The sequence below is a fragment of the Papio anubis genome, chromosome 9 (genome assembly GCF_008728515.1).
Source record: "Papio anubis isolate 15944 chromosome 9, Panubis1.0, whole genome shotgun sequence".
In the NCBI taxonomy this organism is placed as follows: domain Eukaryota; kingdom Metazoa; phylum Chordata; class Mammalia; order Primates; family Cercopithecidae; genus Papio; species Papio anubis.
In genome coordinates, this window is record NC_044984.1 from 127,134,313 (window position 1) to 127,149,853 (window position 15,541).

The 15,541-nt window shown below is 55.4% G+C and overlaps 1 protein-coding gene across 9 annotated transcripts in view; it reads right to left on the minus strand.

Annotated features, from left to right (window-relative positions):
• Positions 1-15,541, minus strand: part of GOLGA3 (golgin A3) — a 60,808-nt gene that overhangs the window by 3,128 nt on the left and 42,139 nt on the right. For all 9 annotated transcript variants that reach the window (XM_021923198.2, XM_031650951.1, XM_031650950.1 and 6 more), the window contains 10 exons: positions 15,182-15,445; positions 13,057-13,151; positions 11,433-11,649; positions 9,346-9,489; positions 7,459-7,656; positions 6,021-6,137; positions 3,204-3,343; positions 2,571-2,703; positions 1,937-2,059; positions 599-763 (listed from right to left, as the gene is read on the minus strand). In XM_021923198.2, coding sequence (XP_021778890.2) covers positions 599-763; positions 1,937-2,059; positions 2,571-2,703; positions 3,204-3,343; positions 6,021-6,137; positions 7,459-7,656; positions 9,346-9,489; positions 11,433-11,649; positions 13,057-13,151; positions 15,182-15,445 — 1,596 coding nt within the window. The remainder of the gene's footprint in view (positions 1-598; positions 764-1,936; positions 2,060-2,570; positions 2,704-3,203; positions 3,344-6,020; positions 6,138-7,458; positions 7,657-9,345; positions 9,490-11,432; positions 11,650-13,056; positions 13,152-15,181; positions 15,446-15,541) is intronic.

The window sequence follows — 15,541 nt, forward strand, 5'->3', positions numbered from 1 at the left end:
GCTGCTCATCTGCTTTACAAAGCACATTGTAACAAAGTGGTATTTGTTTTTTTTTTTTTTTGAGACAGTCTTGCTCTGTCGCCCAGGCTGGAGTGCAGTGGCCGATCTCAGCTCACTGCAAGCTCCTCCTGGTTCACGCCATTCTCCTGCCTCAGCCTCCGAAAAGTAACTGGGACTACAGGTGCCCGCCCCACCTCGGCCTCGCTGGCTTTTGTATTTTTTTTCAGTAGGAGGTTTCACCCGTGTTAGCTAGGATGGTCTCTGTATCCTCCTGACCTTTGTGATCTCACTTCCGCCCGCCTCCCGTGCGCTGGGATTACAGGCTTGAGCCACCGCACCCGGCCAACAAAGTGGTATTTGAATTCAGAAATGAGGCAAACACTGCTGGATGAATGAAACCAGAATGAAATGATTTCATCTGTCACCTGAGCAGGACATCTCATTATCACTGACTTTATACAGCTGCTGCTCAGCGTGGACTAAACTACATAAACGGACATCCGTTTATGTCTGAATGACTAACATGCCTGCCAGCCTCCTGTCCAAGAGCATCTACAGCGCAGCCTGGCTACCCCGGGAGGGACGCGGGCCTGAGTACCGTCTTGGCCGCACCGCGGCGCAGGTCCAGCTTGAGCTGCTGGTTCTGCTGGAGCAGGGTCTTCATGTTGTTCTTCAGCTCCGACACTTTTGCCTGGAGCATGAATTTATCCTTCTGGGTCACGGACAGATCTTCCTGGGCCATCTCCAACTCAGACTTGACATTCTGTGGAAAATGAAGTCAGATTTTTTTTTTTTTTTTTTTTTTTTTTTTTGAGACGGAGTCTTTGCTCTGTAGCCCGGGCTGGAGTGCAGTGGCCGGATCTCAGCTCACTGCAAGCTCCGCCTTCCGGGTTTGTGCCATTCTCCCGCCTCAGCCTCCCGAGTAGCTGGGACTACAAGCGCCCGCCACCTCGCCCAGCTAGTTTTTTGTATTTTTAGTAGAGACGGGGTTTCACCGTGTTAGCCAGGATGGTCTCGATCTCCTGACCTCGTGATCCGCCCGTCTCGGCCTCCCAAAGTGCTGGGATTACAGGCTTGAGCCACCGCGCCCGGCCCAGATTTTTTAAGTTAACAGATCTTAAACATCCTGCCAAGATCCGAGTTTGTATTTTCATAGGTTAAGCACATGTGTGTCCTCCTCGGCGCCATCTCGATGGTCCCAGTCCAGGTCCAAAACGCTCAGGACCGGAAGTGTGTCGACTTTTGGAATTTTGAATATTTGCATCACACCTGCCAGCTGAGTATCCGTAACCCAGACATTTGAAATGTTCCAATGAGCATCTCCTTTGTCATGCTGACGCTCGCAAAGTTTCGAATTGTGGGCTTTTGTTTTGTTTTGTGTTTTCGAGACAGAGTCTGTCTCTGACATTCAGGCTGGAGTGCAGTGGCCCAACCACAGCTCACTGCCCAAAGCGCGGGGCCTACGGGCATGAGCCCCTGTGCCTGGCCAGATTTTGGGTTTTTGGCTGATGGATGCTCCTCTGCCTGTATCTATAAATAAATTCTCACTGTGACTCAAGCCCCTCATGTACGAGGGGGACTCGGCAATTATACTCCTTTCCCGAGCAGTCAAGACCGAACCCTGAGCTCTTTGTCGAGAAGTTTATTGCAGATTGGCAAATTTTTCCCATGCACCCTCCCATTTGCTGGACTCCATGAAATCACGTTCTTGGTCCATGTCACACAGCGCGGCCAAGGGATCGGAGCCGGCCCAGGCTTCAGCCCCGCCTCCGTCCTGCCGTGTGACGTGGACCAGGTGACTTCGCGAGCGCCGCACTGCACGAGGGTGCCAGCTCCCCGGGAGCACTGCCTGGCCACAGGCCGCACGGCACGGGAACCAGGGGCCGCCCCAGGACGTGCTGCTCCCGCCTGTGCCCAGCGCCTCACACACAGATACCTGCAGCAGCTGCTGTAGCCCTTCCAACTCCTTTCTGCCCTGCTGCTCCGTCAAGTCCAGCTGCTGCTTCAAGGACTGGATTTCTCTTTCTTTCTGATCCACCTCCCATTTGAGATTTTCCATCTAAAGAGGGGAAAGTCACATGGCCAACAATATTGAAGCGGCTTTACTGCCCAGGAAAACAGCTCTAGCTGTGTGTCGGTTCATTTGATTTATTTATTATTTTTTTTGAGACAGAGTCTCACTCTATTGCCCAGGCTGGAGTGCAGTGGCGTGATCTCGGCTCACTGCAACCTCCGCCTCCCGGGTTCACCCCATTCTCCTGCCTTAGCCTCCCGAGTAGCTGGGACTACAGGTGCCCGCCACCATGCCCGGCTAATTTTTTGTGTTTTTAGTAGGGACGGGGTTTCACTGTGTTAGCCAGGATGGTTTCGATCTCCTGACCTCATGATCCGCCTGCCTCGGCCTCCCAAAGTGCTGGGATTACAGGCATGAGCCACCGCGCCCGGCCTGGTTTATCTTTTAATACCATATTCAGAAAACCATCACTATTCCTCCCCACGTAGGACGGCGTGAAGTCACCCAGGACACCTGTGAGTCCAGCCCCGCAAGGCCAGCCCCCGCGAACCATCACCTCTTGGTTTCCCACAGGCTGTTTGCTGAGCTGCTCGTCCAGCTGCTTCTGCAGGAGCTGGAGCTGCACCCGGGCCTCGGCCAGCTCTGCTTGGAACTGTGCTATCTCCTGGGAATGTTTCCCCTCCCGAATCCTAGCGTAAAAAAACAAGAAAGCAGGGAACTGCCGCGCTCCTCCAGCATGCCCTGCCCTCCTGCTGGGAAACGCTGCCTGGGGAAGGCATCCATCCCGGCAGGTGCTGCGAGCTGCAGCCATGCTTGGTGCCCCAATGTGCACTCGGGCAGTCCTCACAAAGTGTCTGAGACTCACCCTTCGCCAGCTCCCCTCACGGATCCCAGAGACCACAGCGCCTGGGGCCCACAGAGCCACAGCGTCAGCCCCGCGCCGGGCCGCCCCTTCCCGCCTTGGACCTGAAGCTAAGTACTCGTGCTGGGCGCTCTCTCTTGGGGGAGGACACGGGGCAGTGAGCGAGGCTCAGGCTTCTGGAGACAGACGCTGGGTGCCCCCTACTCCTATGATTCACACTCAAGTACTCGGCAATTTGCAAACTATAGATGACCCTCGCTGTGCTGAAGGTGATGAATTAGACCCCGCCCGTTGCCAGGACAGCCGTGTGTGAGGCCGGGCACTCACTGAAGGTCGTCGGCCTCAGCCTGCAGCTTCTGCACCAGGTGTTCCTTAGCCTGCAGCTCCTTCTTTACCTCACTCAGCTCCAAGGAGGCCGCCTTGAAGTGGCGGCGGTTGTGCCCGGCTTCCACCTTGGCAGCGGCCACCTAGGAGGAAGGAAATCACATTGTCCATACCCTGCATGGCACCTGCAGCTGCACGACACGCTGGACGCAGTGGGTGAATCCACTCCCGGCCCCGTGCACGTCTTGGCTGCTGGCGTGTGCTTCTCCACAGGCCTGTCAAGGTCCTTGTAAAGATGGAACCACCTGACCCGGAGCTCGGCACACTCATGTGGCTGCTGCTGTCTGTTCAGTGAACACGAACATTCATTCGAGAACATTCATTCGAGAACATTCATTCCAGAGTTTTTGGTCTAAACAGTTTTTATAGTCTTCTTCCAGTTTATTCACAGCCTGGACAACATAGCAAGACCATGTCTCCACAAAATATAAAAAACTCAGCAGGGCATAGTGGTCCCAGGTATTCAGGAGGCTGAGGTGGAAGGATCACTTGAGCTCAGGAGTTCTAGGCTGCAGGGAGCGTGATCGCGCCACTACACTCCAGCCGGGGTGACAGAGTGAGGTCTGGTCTCAAAAATAAAGGAAATAGGCCGGGCGCGGTGGCTCAAGCCTGTAATCCCAGCACTTTGGGAGGCCGAGACGGACAGATCACGAGGTCAGGAGATGGAGACCATCCTGGCTAACACGGTGAAACCCTGTCTCTACTAAAACAACAAAAAATTAGCTGGGCGAGGTGGCGGGCGCCTGTAGTCCCAGCTATAGGGAGGCTGAGGCAGGAGAATGGCGTAAACCTGGGAGGCGTAGCTTGCAGTGAGCTATCACGCCACTGCACTCCAGCCTAGGCGACAGAGCGAGATTCCGTCTCAAAAAATAAATAAATTTAAAAATAAATAAATTAATAAAAATAATAAAATAAATAAATACATTTTAAAAAGAAAGAATAAAATTAATTGCAAGGCCAAGGCGGGCAGGTCATGAGGTCAGGAGATCAAGACCATCCTGGCTAACAGGGTGAAACCCCTCTCTACTAAAATACAAAAAATTAGGCGGGCGTGGTGGTGGGCGCCTGTAGTCCCAGCTACGCAGGAGGCTGAGGCAGGAGAATCACTTGAACCCAGGAGGCAGAGGTTGCAGTGAGCCAAGATCACGCCACTGCACTCCAGCCTGGCAACAGATTGAGACTCTGTCTTTAAAAAAAAAAAAACAAAAAAAAACAAAAAAAACACTGAAAAAAATTAAGTGAAACCTAAGCACAGAGTGAAAGCTGGAGAGCTAGGGCACTGTGTGAGCCCAGCCTGAACCACAGCCCAGCAGCAGGCCCCAGGCAAGGGTTAAACGGCTGGGCGGATGAGGCCTGTGAGGCCAAAAGAAAGCTGTTAACTGCTCCTATTAAAATACTCCTGCCACATTTTTTTTTTTTTTTGAGACAGAGTTTCACTCTTGTTGCCCAGGCTGGAGTGCAATGGCGTGATCTCGGCTCACCACAACCTCCGCCTTCTGGGTTCAAGCGATTCTCCTGCCTCAGCCTCCCAAGTAGCTGGGATTACAGGCATGTGCCACCATGCCAGTCTCATTTTGTATTTATAGTAGAGACAGGGTTTCTCCATGTTGGTCAGCCTGGTCTCGAACTCCTGACCTCAGGTGATCTGCCCGCCTCAGCCTCCCAGAGTGCTGGGATTACAGGCGTGAGTCACCGTGCCCAGCCACCTGCCACATGTTAAAATTAATTCTATTTATAAGGAAACTTTATTGTTTCACCCCTTTTAAAAAAAAAATCAAGAAGCTTTTTATTTTTATCTCAATTACATTATCATAGAAAAGTTCTTAAAGGCTGTGGCAAAGCCAGGTCATAGGCATGAAAGAAGCTTTACTGTTAGGCCAAAATGTTTGAATTGTGAAGCAATTATAACTTGTAATTTTTTTACAAGTTCAATTCAAACAGGATTTAAAGGAAAAGTGATGTGTTCTTTCCTGCCTTTCTCTAGAGAAAACCAGTTATTTCTTGTGTTCCTCCTAGAAATTTTCTACATTTACATGAGCATCAAATGCACGCACACACACCACGTCCCAGGCACACATGTGCACGCACACACCCCACGTGCACACACAGGGCAAGCGTGCTGAGTAGCTGCTCTGTGCCAGGCATGGCAGAGGTAGCCAGCAAGCAGCGTTCTAACGGAGGAGCAGGGTCCAGACAGGGCACCTGGGGGTCAGGATGGGCCTCTGCTGGCAACTTGACCAATGTGTCAGTGAACACAGGTGAAGCAGGGCAGGGGCCAGCCATGAAAAGACAGCTCTCTTGCAGTGAGCCGAGATCGCGCCACTGCACTCCAGCCTGGGCGACAGAGCGAGACGCCGTCTCAAAAAAAAAAAAAAAAAAAAAGACAAGACAGCTCTCTACACAGAGAAGGGTCCACAGAACCACCCCTCGTCTGCCGAACACAAATGGGATCCTATGCTATTCTCAAGTTTGCTTTTTCAATGCAACAAGACACAAAGGACACCGTTCCTCGCACAATATAAATACACATGCATGCGGAGCTCATTGGCCCCAGGTCCTCACGGCTGCACTGCCATTTAATCTAACACCACCTTCTAAGGACCAGACCAGGTGCTCTGCAGCCTCCATCACCGACAACTGCAACGCACCTTTGCTCTCTGTAACTGCTGGAAGGAGGCTGGTGTGTGAAGGACTCTGCATAGATTTCTAGGCACTGGAGCGTCCCCTGGAACGCCCTGTGAGCCAGAAAGTGGCACGCACCTGCTCCTTAAGGCTGTTCACCTTCTCCTTCTCCTTCTCTAGTGAGGCCTGCAGGGCCTGGACAAGCTGCTTCATCTGGCGATCCTCCTCTTCTTTGCGCTGCAAAACCGCCTGCACCTAGATCAGATTGCAGGACAGATAAGGACGTCAAATGGCAAACACACAAGGCTGCACACGTCACATCACAGGCGGAGGCACACGTCACATCACAGGCGGAGGTACACGTCACATCACAGGCGCAGGCACACGCAGGGAGGCAGAGGAAACTCCACCTCTGAAGAATCTGTGACAAAAACAGAATCCTAGGTTGCGGGAGCACAACCACAGGGCTGCACTCAAGAACGTGGCACGCCTGTGGGCCCCATGGCTCCAGAGGCTGGGGCAGAAGGATTGCTGAAGTCCAGTAGGTCAAGGCTGCAGTGAGCTGTGATGGTGCCACTGCACCACCCTCCACTTTGGGCAAGAGCCAGACCCTGTCTCAAAAAAAAAAAAAAAAAAAAAAGAATGGGCCGGGCACGGTAGCTCACGCCTGTAATCCCAGCACTTTGGGAGGCTGAGGCAGGTGGATCACCAGGTCAGGAAATCAAGACCATCCTGGCTAACATGGTGAAACCTCGTCTCTACTAAAAATATAAAAAATTAGCTGGGCGTGGTGGTGCGCGCCTGTAGTCCCAGCTATACCAGAGGCTGAGGCAGGGGAATCGCTTCAACTCGGGAGGCGGGAAGCCGAGATCCTGCCACTGCACTCCAGCCTGAGAGACAGAGTGAGCCTCTGTATTACGAACAACAACGAAAAAAAAAAAGAATGTGGTGGCTGGGAACCCAAAAATTACATATAAATCAGGGGTTGCAGCCAGGTACAAACAGAACGGAAGTGGTGGGAACTAGGGCAAAATATGGAACTAAGACGGGAGAGTCAACACCAGCAGCTTGATGTGGCCCCCAGGATTTCCCTGAAATGCCCCGCCTGGTCCTCAATCCAGAGAGGCTGTGGAGCCTGAGCAGCTGAGTGAGACCCAGGTCAGTGTTCGAGTCCCAGTTCTGAACTGCGTGAACCTCTCGTTAAGTGCCCCCTACATACAACGTCACTACCTGGGACTGGAACTCAGCTACACCCGCATGGGAGGTCTGCCCCTCAACTGAGCAGGCCTCCCCGTGAACTAAACAGGCCTGCCCCTCAATTAAACACGTCTGCCCCTCAACTAAACAGGTGAACTGAGCACACACAGGGGCTCCAGCCTCACCTCGGAGAGCCCAGCCCTGCACCAGCAGCCGGGGACCCAGGCCTGTGGGTCACCCCTGAGCCTGTTCTCTCGGCTGCAGGCCGGGTGGGCTAGGAGTCAGCACAAGTGACTGAATCTGGGGGAGAGTCTCGGAATGCACGCAGCCTCAGCAACTCTCACGCCGCTGCTGGCCTGAGTTTGACAAGTTTGAATACCTGAAGGTTCAACTGGACTAGGTCTGCCTCCCTCTTGGCCAAAGCTGTTTCTAGGATGCTGTTGTGTTCCCGCAGAGCTGCGTTGGACTGTCCAAGACCCGTAAGCTTCCCTTTCTCGTGCTCTAATTCGAGAGCCAACTTCTTGTTCGACTCCTCGAGGCGTTTTATCTTCTTCCTGAAGCCTCTGGATTCTTGAAGCTGAAACATACCAATGTCACCGTGAAATTACCCGCACTGGTGAGTGGAGTTCACACACCCCAGAAACAGGTGTTTTCAATAAGAAAAAGCAGACACTTAGGCCAGGCGTGGTGGCTCAGCCTGGAATCCCAGCACTTTGGGAGGCTGAGGTGGGGGGGGATCACCTGAGGTGAGGAGTTCGAGACCAGCCTGGCCAACATGGTGAAACCCCGTCTCTACTGAAAATACAAAAACTAGCCATCGTCGTGGTGCACGCCTTTAGTCCCAGCTACTCAGGAGGCTGAGGCAGGAGAATCACTCGAACCCAAGAGAGGAGGTTGCACTGAGCTGAGATCGTGCCACTGCACTCCAGCCTGGGCAACACAGCGAGACTCTTGTCTCAAAAAAAAAAAAAAAAAAAAGAAAAGAAACATCGAAAACTAAAACACAGCAATGGGCCAGGTGTGGTAACTCACACCTGGAATCCCAGCACTTTGGGAGGCTGAGGCGGGTGGATCACGTAAGGTCAAGGGTTTGAGACCAGCCTGGCCAACATGATAAAACCCTATCTCTACCAAAAATACAGAAATTATCCAGGTGTGGTGGCAGGTGCCTGTAGTTCCAGCTACTCGGGAGAATGAAGCTGGAGAATCACTTGAACCTGGGAAGTGGAGGCTGAGGTGAGCCAAGATCGTGTACTCCAGCCTGGGTGACAGAGTGAGACTGTCTCAAAACAACAAAAACAGCAATGGACACTACAGGACCATGCTTGCTTCATGATATGAAGGCTGTTGTGGTCATGGTCAGTCACTTCCCCAGGCCCCTCTCCTTCCTCCCCATGGCCAAGAGCCCAGCCTTCTCCTGGGGCCATGGGCTTCTGGAGAAGCCTGTCCAGGCACTGAGCCCTGGCCAGGCCACTCAGCAGGGTGGGCACGAGCAAAACCATTTCAGGACAGGACACAGTGAGTGGAACAGGCAGCCCTAGGGTGACGGAGCTCCACAGAGAGGGGCTGGGGAGGGAGACGGGGGCCGGGAACCAGAGGGGCTGGGGAGGGAGAGGGGGCCGGGACACTGAGCTGCCACCAGCACCGCTGAAGTGAGAACTGTCTCTGAACCTGAGACAGATCTGAGTTCTTTTTTTTTGAAACGGAGTCTCACTCTGTTGCCCAGCCTGGAGTGCAGTGGCACGATCTCGGCTCACTGCAATCTCTGCTCCTGGGTTCAAGCAGTTCACCTGCCTCAGCCTCCTGAGTAGCTGGGACTACGGGCACCCGCCACCACACCCAGCTAATTTTTGTATTTTTAATAGAGACGAGGTTTCACCATGTTGGCCAGGCTGATCTCGAACTCCTAACCTTGTGATCCGCCCACCTCAGCCTCCCAAAGTGCTGGGATTACAGGCGTGAGTCACTCGCCCGGCCAAGTTGGGTTTCTTATTTGAAACCAAAGCATTTGAACTGAGAAGGGCTGCACTGTGAATTCTGTAACCATTCCACCAAAGAGACGGTAACACAGTGATCCTCCCCAGAGGGCTGGAATCAGGGCCTGCCCCGCCACAGAGCCAGAGGCTGACGGTCAGAAGGTGGCAACACCAAAAGCAACGCTAGGCGCACGGTGAAGTTTTGTTTTTCGGGCCACACGCATGGTGGCATGCCCAGGGATCACGTGACGTGCCCCACGCTGCCGCCACAGCAGACAGCCAAGCCTCACCTCGTCCTCCAGCTCCAGCACCTTCTCCCGGGACTCCTCCAGCTCCTGGCTGGTCAGCGCAATGACCTCCTGCAGTTCCTTTTCCAGCAGAGTCTTGCTGTGACTGACAGCCTGCAGCTCCGCCTCCAGGGCCTGGATCCTTTCCTAAGGGCCGAGACAGAACGGGCACTTGGTCATGGGACAGGCCCTGACCCCCCTCACTTCCCGTGGCACCTGCAGGCAGGAGGCTGTGTGGCTGCACACACCAGACACCAGCTGTCTGACACAGTCTCACAACCTTCCTTTATGTTAAAGAAGTTGAATTAACCGACCACAGCATGCACACGATGACACACGGGGACAGCTGGGACAAACGAAATCATCTCTTCAGTTCAATGCTTCAAAAATACAGAAGAAAATCTGACCTGCAGATAATGGCTATAAATCACCACCTGTGGCAAGCAAGCAGCACCAGGTGTAATCAACACCACATATGTGCTCACGCACCACACATCACATACACACACACGTACCACACGCACACACATGCTCATGTACCACAATGTGTTCACATCTCACACATGCACATACGTGCTCACCCCACACACATGCATTCACACCCCACACATGTTCGCACCCCACACCACACACACACGTGCTCACACCTCACACATGAATGGATACATGCAGGCACCGGTGTGCTCTGCCCACCGCCCACTTGTTGCCTCGATGGTGCCAGGCCCTTGCCAAGCATGTTCCAGTACCACCTAACTTAACCCTCACATGAGGAGGTCCTCATTCACCTCAGTTTGACCTCATTTCACTGAGGATCAAAAAGGTGAGAAATTTGCCAAAAGCCACCACTTGCGAGGGGTGAAGCCCGGACGGACGCAAGACATTGGCTCGCGGCCGTGCTATTCCTCATCTGCAACGATGTGGCGAGGGGCTGGCTCTGCCCGGCCTTTGCGCCCTCCCCACCCCAGCCCTTAGTGAGCCCAAGGAAAATGGCAACTGAATCAATCTCCCCAACAGTTTACAAAGCAATCAGGTGAGAGGGAGCACTTGATTTATTCATTTAATTTTAGACACAGTCTCTGTCGCCCGGGCTGGAGTGCAGCAGCAAAATCACAGCTCACTGCAGTTTCAGCCTCCCCTCCTGGGCTGAGGTGATCCTCCCACCTCAGCGTCTCAAGCATCTGGGACCACAGGCACGTGCCACCATGCCTGGGTAATATTTTTGTATTATTCGTAGACATAGGGTCTCATTATGTTGCCCAGGCTGGTCTCAAACTCCTGAGCTCAAGCGATCCTCCCGCCTCGGGCTCCCAAAGTGCTGGGATTACAGGTGAGAGCCACCATGCCTGGCTGAGTTTATTTAATTGCTGGGCTTACAAGTGTGAGCCACCATGCCTGGCCGAGTTTATTTAATTTGACAAGAAAACCCCATGTTATGATACAGTCTCTTCTTACCCCTAAATTCTTAGGTGGACGGGAAATAGAAACAAACCACATGTAAGAAGAAATACTAAGTTGTCAGTGCAAGGACACAAACTGGAGAATAATAAATACAACGCAGATGAACTTACTCAGGTAGAATGGTATGCCTACCACGTAAGCTAAGAGAGCACAGAGGGCCGCGGCCTCCACAGAAGGCCCTGCTCAGAGCCCTCCAGCAAGGGCACCGTCTTGTTCTGGGCCACCGCAGCGTGGCTACCTCTAAACGCTCCCCGAACCCTGCCAAACGCTGACCCCACACCCTTACTCCTGCTTCTCAGCGAGTGCGGAGGCTGCTGGAACGCGAGTGGACCAGGGCAGGCCCTCCCTCTGCCCCAAGGGAGCAGCTGAGCTTCTCTGAGCCAAGGACATTTCTTGAGGAAAATCAGGTGAAGGCCGCAGACCGCAGACCGCGCAGGGTTCATGAGGGTCGCGGGGCGATGCTCCGTCACTGCGGGCTCCCGGCAACCTCGATGCTGAGCGGAGTTTAGAGAGCTGCCACCTCCCACGTGAGCTCGGCCCCGCGAGGCTTTAGGGGACAACTGCTGATGGAGAGCCCTTCCCCGCACTGAGGGGCTGGCAACCCTGGCCGGGGATGGCACGGCGTTACCTACATGTAGAGCCAGGCTGCTGTCACCGCTGCCGCCCTGGGCTCGGAGTTGGCCCAGCTCCGCGTCCGCAGCCTCCTTGGCCGCAAGGGCCTCCTGCAGGCGGCGGCTGAGGATGCCCACGGCGTTCTCGTAGGCCTTGTGTTTGGTCTTCATCTCCTTCTGGGCGCTGGTCAAGTCTGAGCCCAACCGCCTCATCTTCTGCTTCTGTTCCGTGATGGCCCTGGGGTGTCACGAGGGAGACACAAGAGGAAGCTGAATTATCCTCTGACGCGACCGTCTGGCATTCTGGTTGGCAACAGCAGGCAACAGGCAGTGCGTCTCAGAAGCCCCTCCTGAAGGACGGGCTCGGTGGCCGAGACCCTGGGCCACGAGGAGGCTGCCTCTGCTCACGCCCCACCCTCGCTCTCCCCAGAACCCAGCTGCCCTAGGAAAGCCGGGTGAGTGTGTGTCTGTCCTGTGGGGGCTGCACACAGCGAAGGATCAGTCCGTATCAGGTGTTCCTGCAGAGCCAGGCCAGCGGAAGCACTCAGTGAATTTTCACCATTTCCACCACCAGCATCAGACCTGCCCTCCTCTTGGGGCAGCTTATGAACGACCCTGTGAATGCAGAGAAAGGGTCTGCTCCTACCAAACAGAAACGTTCCTGAATATCGGTAAAAATTTCAACCATCAGATTCATGAGCAAATCACCCAGCTGATTAAAGCAAAGCAGCACTGATGCCCACGCCTGGAATCCTGGGGGGCTGAGGCGGGAGCATCGCCTGAGTCCAGGAGCTTGAGACCAGCCTGGGCAACATACTGAGACCTCATCTCTACAGAAAAATTTAAAAATTAGCCAGGCGTGGTGGTGCACACCTGGGGTCCCAGTTACTCCAGGGGCTGAGCTGGGAGGATCACTTGAGCCCAGGAGGTTGAGGCTGCAGTGAGCTAGGATGGCACCACTGCACTCCAGTCTGGGCAACAGAAATAGACCATTTCGAAAACAAACAAAATACCTCAAAACTATGCATTTAGCTGGGCATGGTAGCTCACGCCTGTCATCTCAGCACTTTGGGAGGCTGAGACAGGAGGACTGCTTGGCCCTGGGGTTCGAGACCAGCCTGGGTAACATGGTGAGACCCCATCTCTACAGAAATGAAGCAAAGCAGCACAGGGCACAACGCCAGAGGAAGAAGGCCCGACAGCATCTGCGTGTGCACGCACATATTGACGGGCATGTGCCCGCGAGGTCTGTGCACCACTGGGGTAAGGCAGCCCCTAACAGCATCTGATTGTGCGCACACGTATGCACGGGCGCGTGCCGGCGAGGTCAGTGTGTTCGTGTTTATGTGAGTGTGAGGTGTGAGGATGAACATTGAAGCGTCTCCCAGGGTAGGAGCTGGGAGAGGGGATGCTGCTGCACAAAAAGTCAAACATAAAAACACCTGGGAGCTTCTGTTACAGGAGCTTCAGCAAGTCCACAATCAACTCGGATCATTTCGCAGATGAGCAGCCACCAAACCACACGGACTCCAAACCTGGACCTTAACGTTCCAGGCCACCACAGCACCTCCCAGGGAGGGTGTCCCCGCACAACAGCAGCAGCCCACGGGGCTCTCCTGCCTCCCCCGGGCACATGCGGACTTACTTCCGGGCTTCTTGCTGCAACTCTTCAATTTGTTTCTTCAGCACCTCGTTGGCCTCTGTGACCGCGACCATCTGCTCCTTATCGAACTGCAACGACTTCGGAAGGGAAGGAGGGCATGAGGAGCGGCACTGAAACCCCAGCCTGTCTCCCCTCCCGGGCTCCAGCCCATCGCCCCTGCCGATGGCACTGCACAGGCTCGCCCTGGAGGACTTGCGCCTTGAGAAAAATCCTGGGAGAGACATCTACCTTCTTACAAACCACTCTTTTTTTTTCTTGAGATGGAGTCCCATTCTGTCGCCTAGGTTGGCGTGCAGGGGCGTGATCTCAGCTCACTGCAACCTCTCCGCCTCCCAGGTTCAAGTGATTCTCCTGCCTCAGCCTCCCGAGTGGCTGGGACTACAGATGCCCGCCACCACACCCGGCTAGTTTTTTTATTTTTAGTAGAGACGGGGTTTCACCACATTGGCCAGGCTAGTCTTGAACTCCTGACCTTGTGATCCACCCACCTCGGCCTCCCAAAGTGCTGGGATTACAGGGGTGAGCCACTGTGCTCGGCCACAAACCACTCATTATTGAGACCAACAACCGTTTCCAAACACTGTGTCCAGAGCATCAGAAGCACAACAGGACATGACTAGTTCATAGGAAAGCCTGTGGACCCAGGACCTCTCCTCCTAACCCCTAGGACCCAGGACCCCTCCTCAAGGATCCAGACCCCTCCTCAGAAACCCCAGGACCCCTCCCTGGAGACCCCTGGACCCATCCCCAGAGTCCCCGGGAATCCTCCCCTCAAGCCCCTGGGTTCCCTCCCCACAGCCCCTGGACCCCTCCCTGAGCCCCCGGAACCCCTCCCCAGAGGCCCCTGGGACTCATCCCTGGAGACTCCAGGACCCTTCCCTGGAGCCTCCTGGATGCCCTCCTCAGCCTTCACTGTGAACACTGACAGCTGCGTCCCCCACCTGCTCCTGCCCTCGCAGCCTTTCCCCAGCTTCTGTGTGCTAGGCGAGTCCCCACAACCAGCCCAGACCTGCAGCTGTGGGGTCTGAAGGTGCTCTGGCCCCACTGCTGTGTCCTCCAAGCCTCCTGCAACGCAAGGAGCCGGCGCTGCCCTCGGCCCACCTCCCCACCCCGGCAGCAGCGTTAATCCATCAGCCCCCATTTTCTGACACCGACCGGCGCTCCTCCATCAGCTCCTACTTTCCCACACTGACCGGTGCCGGCCACACCGCCTACTCCCGGCCTCAACCTGGCTCCTGATGAGCCAGACACGCTAACCAGTCCGCCTAATGGGACCTTGGCTCGGTCCTCTCTGGCAACTTCAGAAACATCATAAGCAAAACGACCCTCCCCAAATTTACTGTTGCTCTCCCGATTTCTCATCTCGCCTCCTGGTTCCTCAGCCTGGATGTCTGGACAGGATCCTGGACTGTGGCCTCCATCCCGCACCCCTCACCCCTCACCTCCGGCTCACCTGCTCTGCCACCTGCAGCCGAGAAACTGTCACCAGCATCCCGGACACCCACTGCGTGCAGAAGCCAGCCCAGGCTCAGCTTCCACAGGAGTGTGACTGTCTCTGGCCGGTCCCAGCTCCGCACCCAGCCACAAGGGACTCCCAGGGTCCCCGGGCCCCGGTGCCCTGCCCCGACGTGGGGTCTCCACAAAACACTCACCCCTGCTTTACGCATGACAGCCGCCGTCCTCACACACTGGATCCCGGGAGCTCATGGCAAAGGGGAGAAGCTGGGTGCCTCACGGGGCCTTCTCACTCCCTCCCTTCATGCAACATCGTCACCTGGACTTACCAGGCCTCACCTGACCGCCCCGCTGGGACCTATGCTCCAAGTGGGCCATATTCTCAGCTGTTCTTCCAAAAGCCTCTCCCGCCTTGCCACCGCCCTGCCCCAGACTCGGCCCTGCCCCAGGCCCGGCCCCGCCCCAGACTCGGCCCCGCCCCAGACTCGGCCCCGCCCCACACCCGGCCCCGCCCCACACCCGGCCACGCCCCACACTCGGCCACGCCCCACACTCGGCCACGCCCCACACTCGGCCCCGCCCCAGACACACGCGCCCCAAGCACTTTGGCCGAATCCTCCCCATCAAGTGAGTCAGTCCGACACGGACGGACCTGCAAGTGTGTTTCCATCTCGTCTCGCTCCTTCTGTGCCGACTGGAGATGCCCTTCAAGGTCGGCCATCTGCTGACGGACCTGGGCCGCCTCTCGGTGCAGGCGCGAGAGCTCCGCCTCCGCGGCCCGCTTCTCCCCGTGCACTTGCATCAGCTCCTGCCGCAGCTCCTTCAGCTCCGAGTCCAGCCTTTTCCTGGTGGCTTTCAGCTCACTGATGAGCTGGTCTTTGGAGGTGGCGTCGCGCCGGTAGGCCTCCACCATCACCTGCCGAGACAGAAGCTGTGAGCCGACGCTGGGCGGTGGGCGCGGGGGACTTCTGGGGGTCACGCTGGCTTCAACAAAAATGTTTACCATTTACCA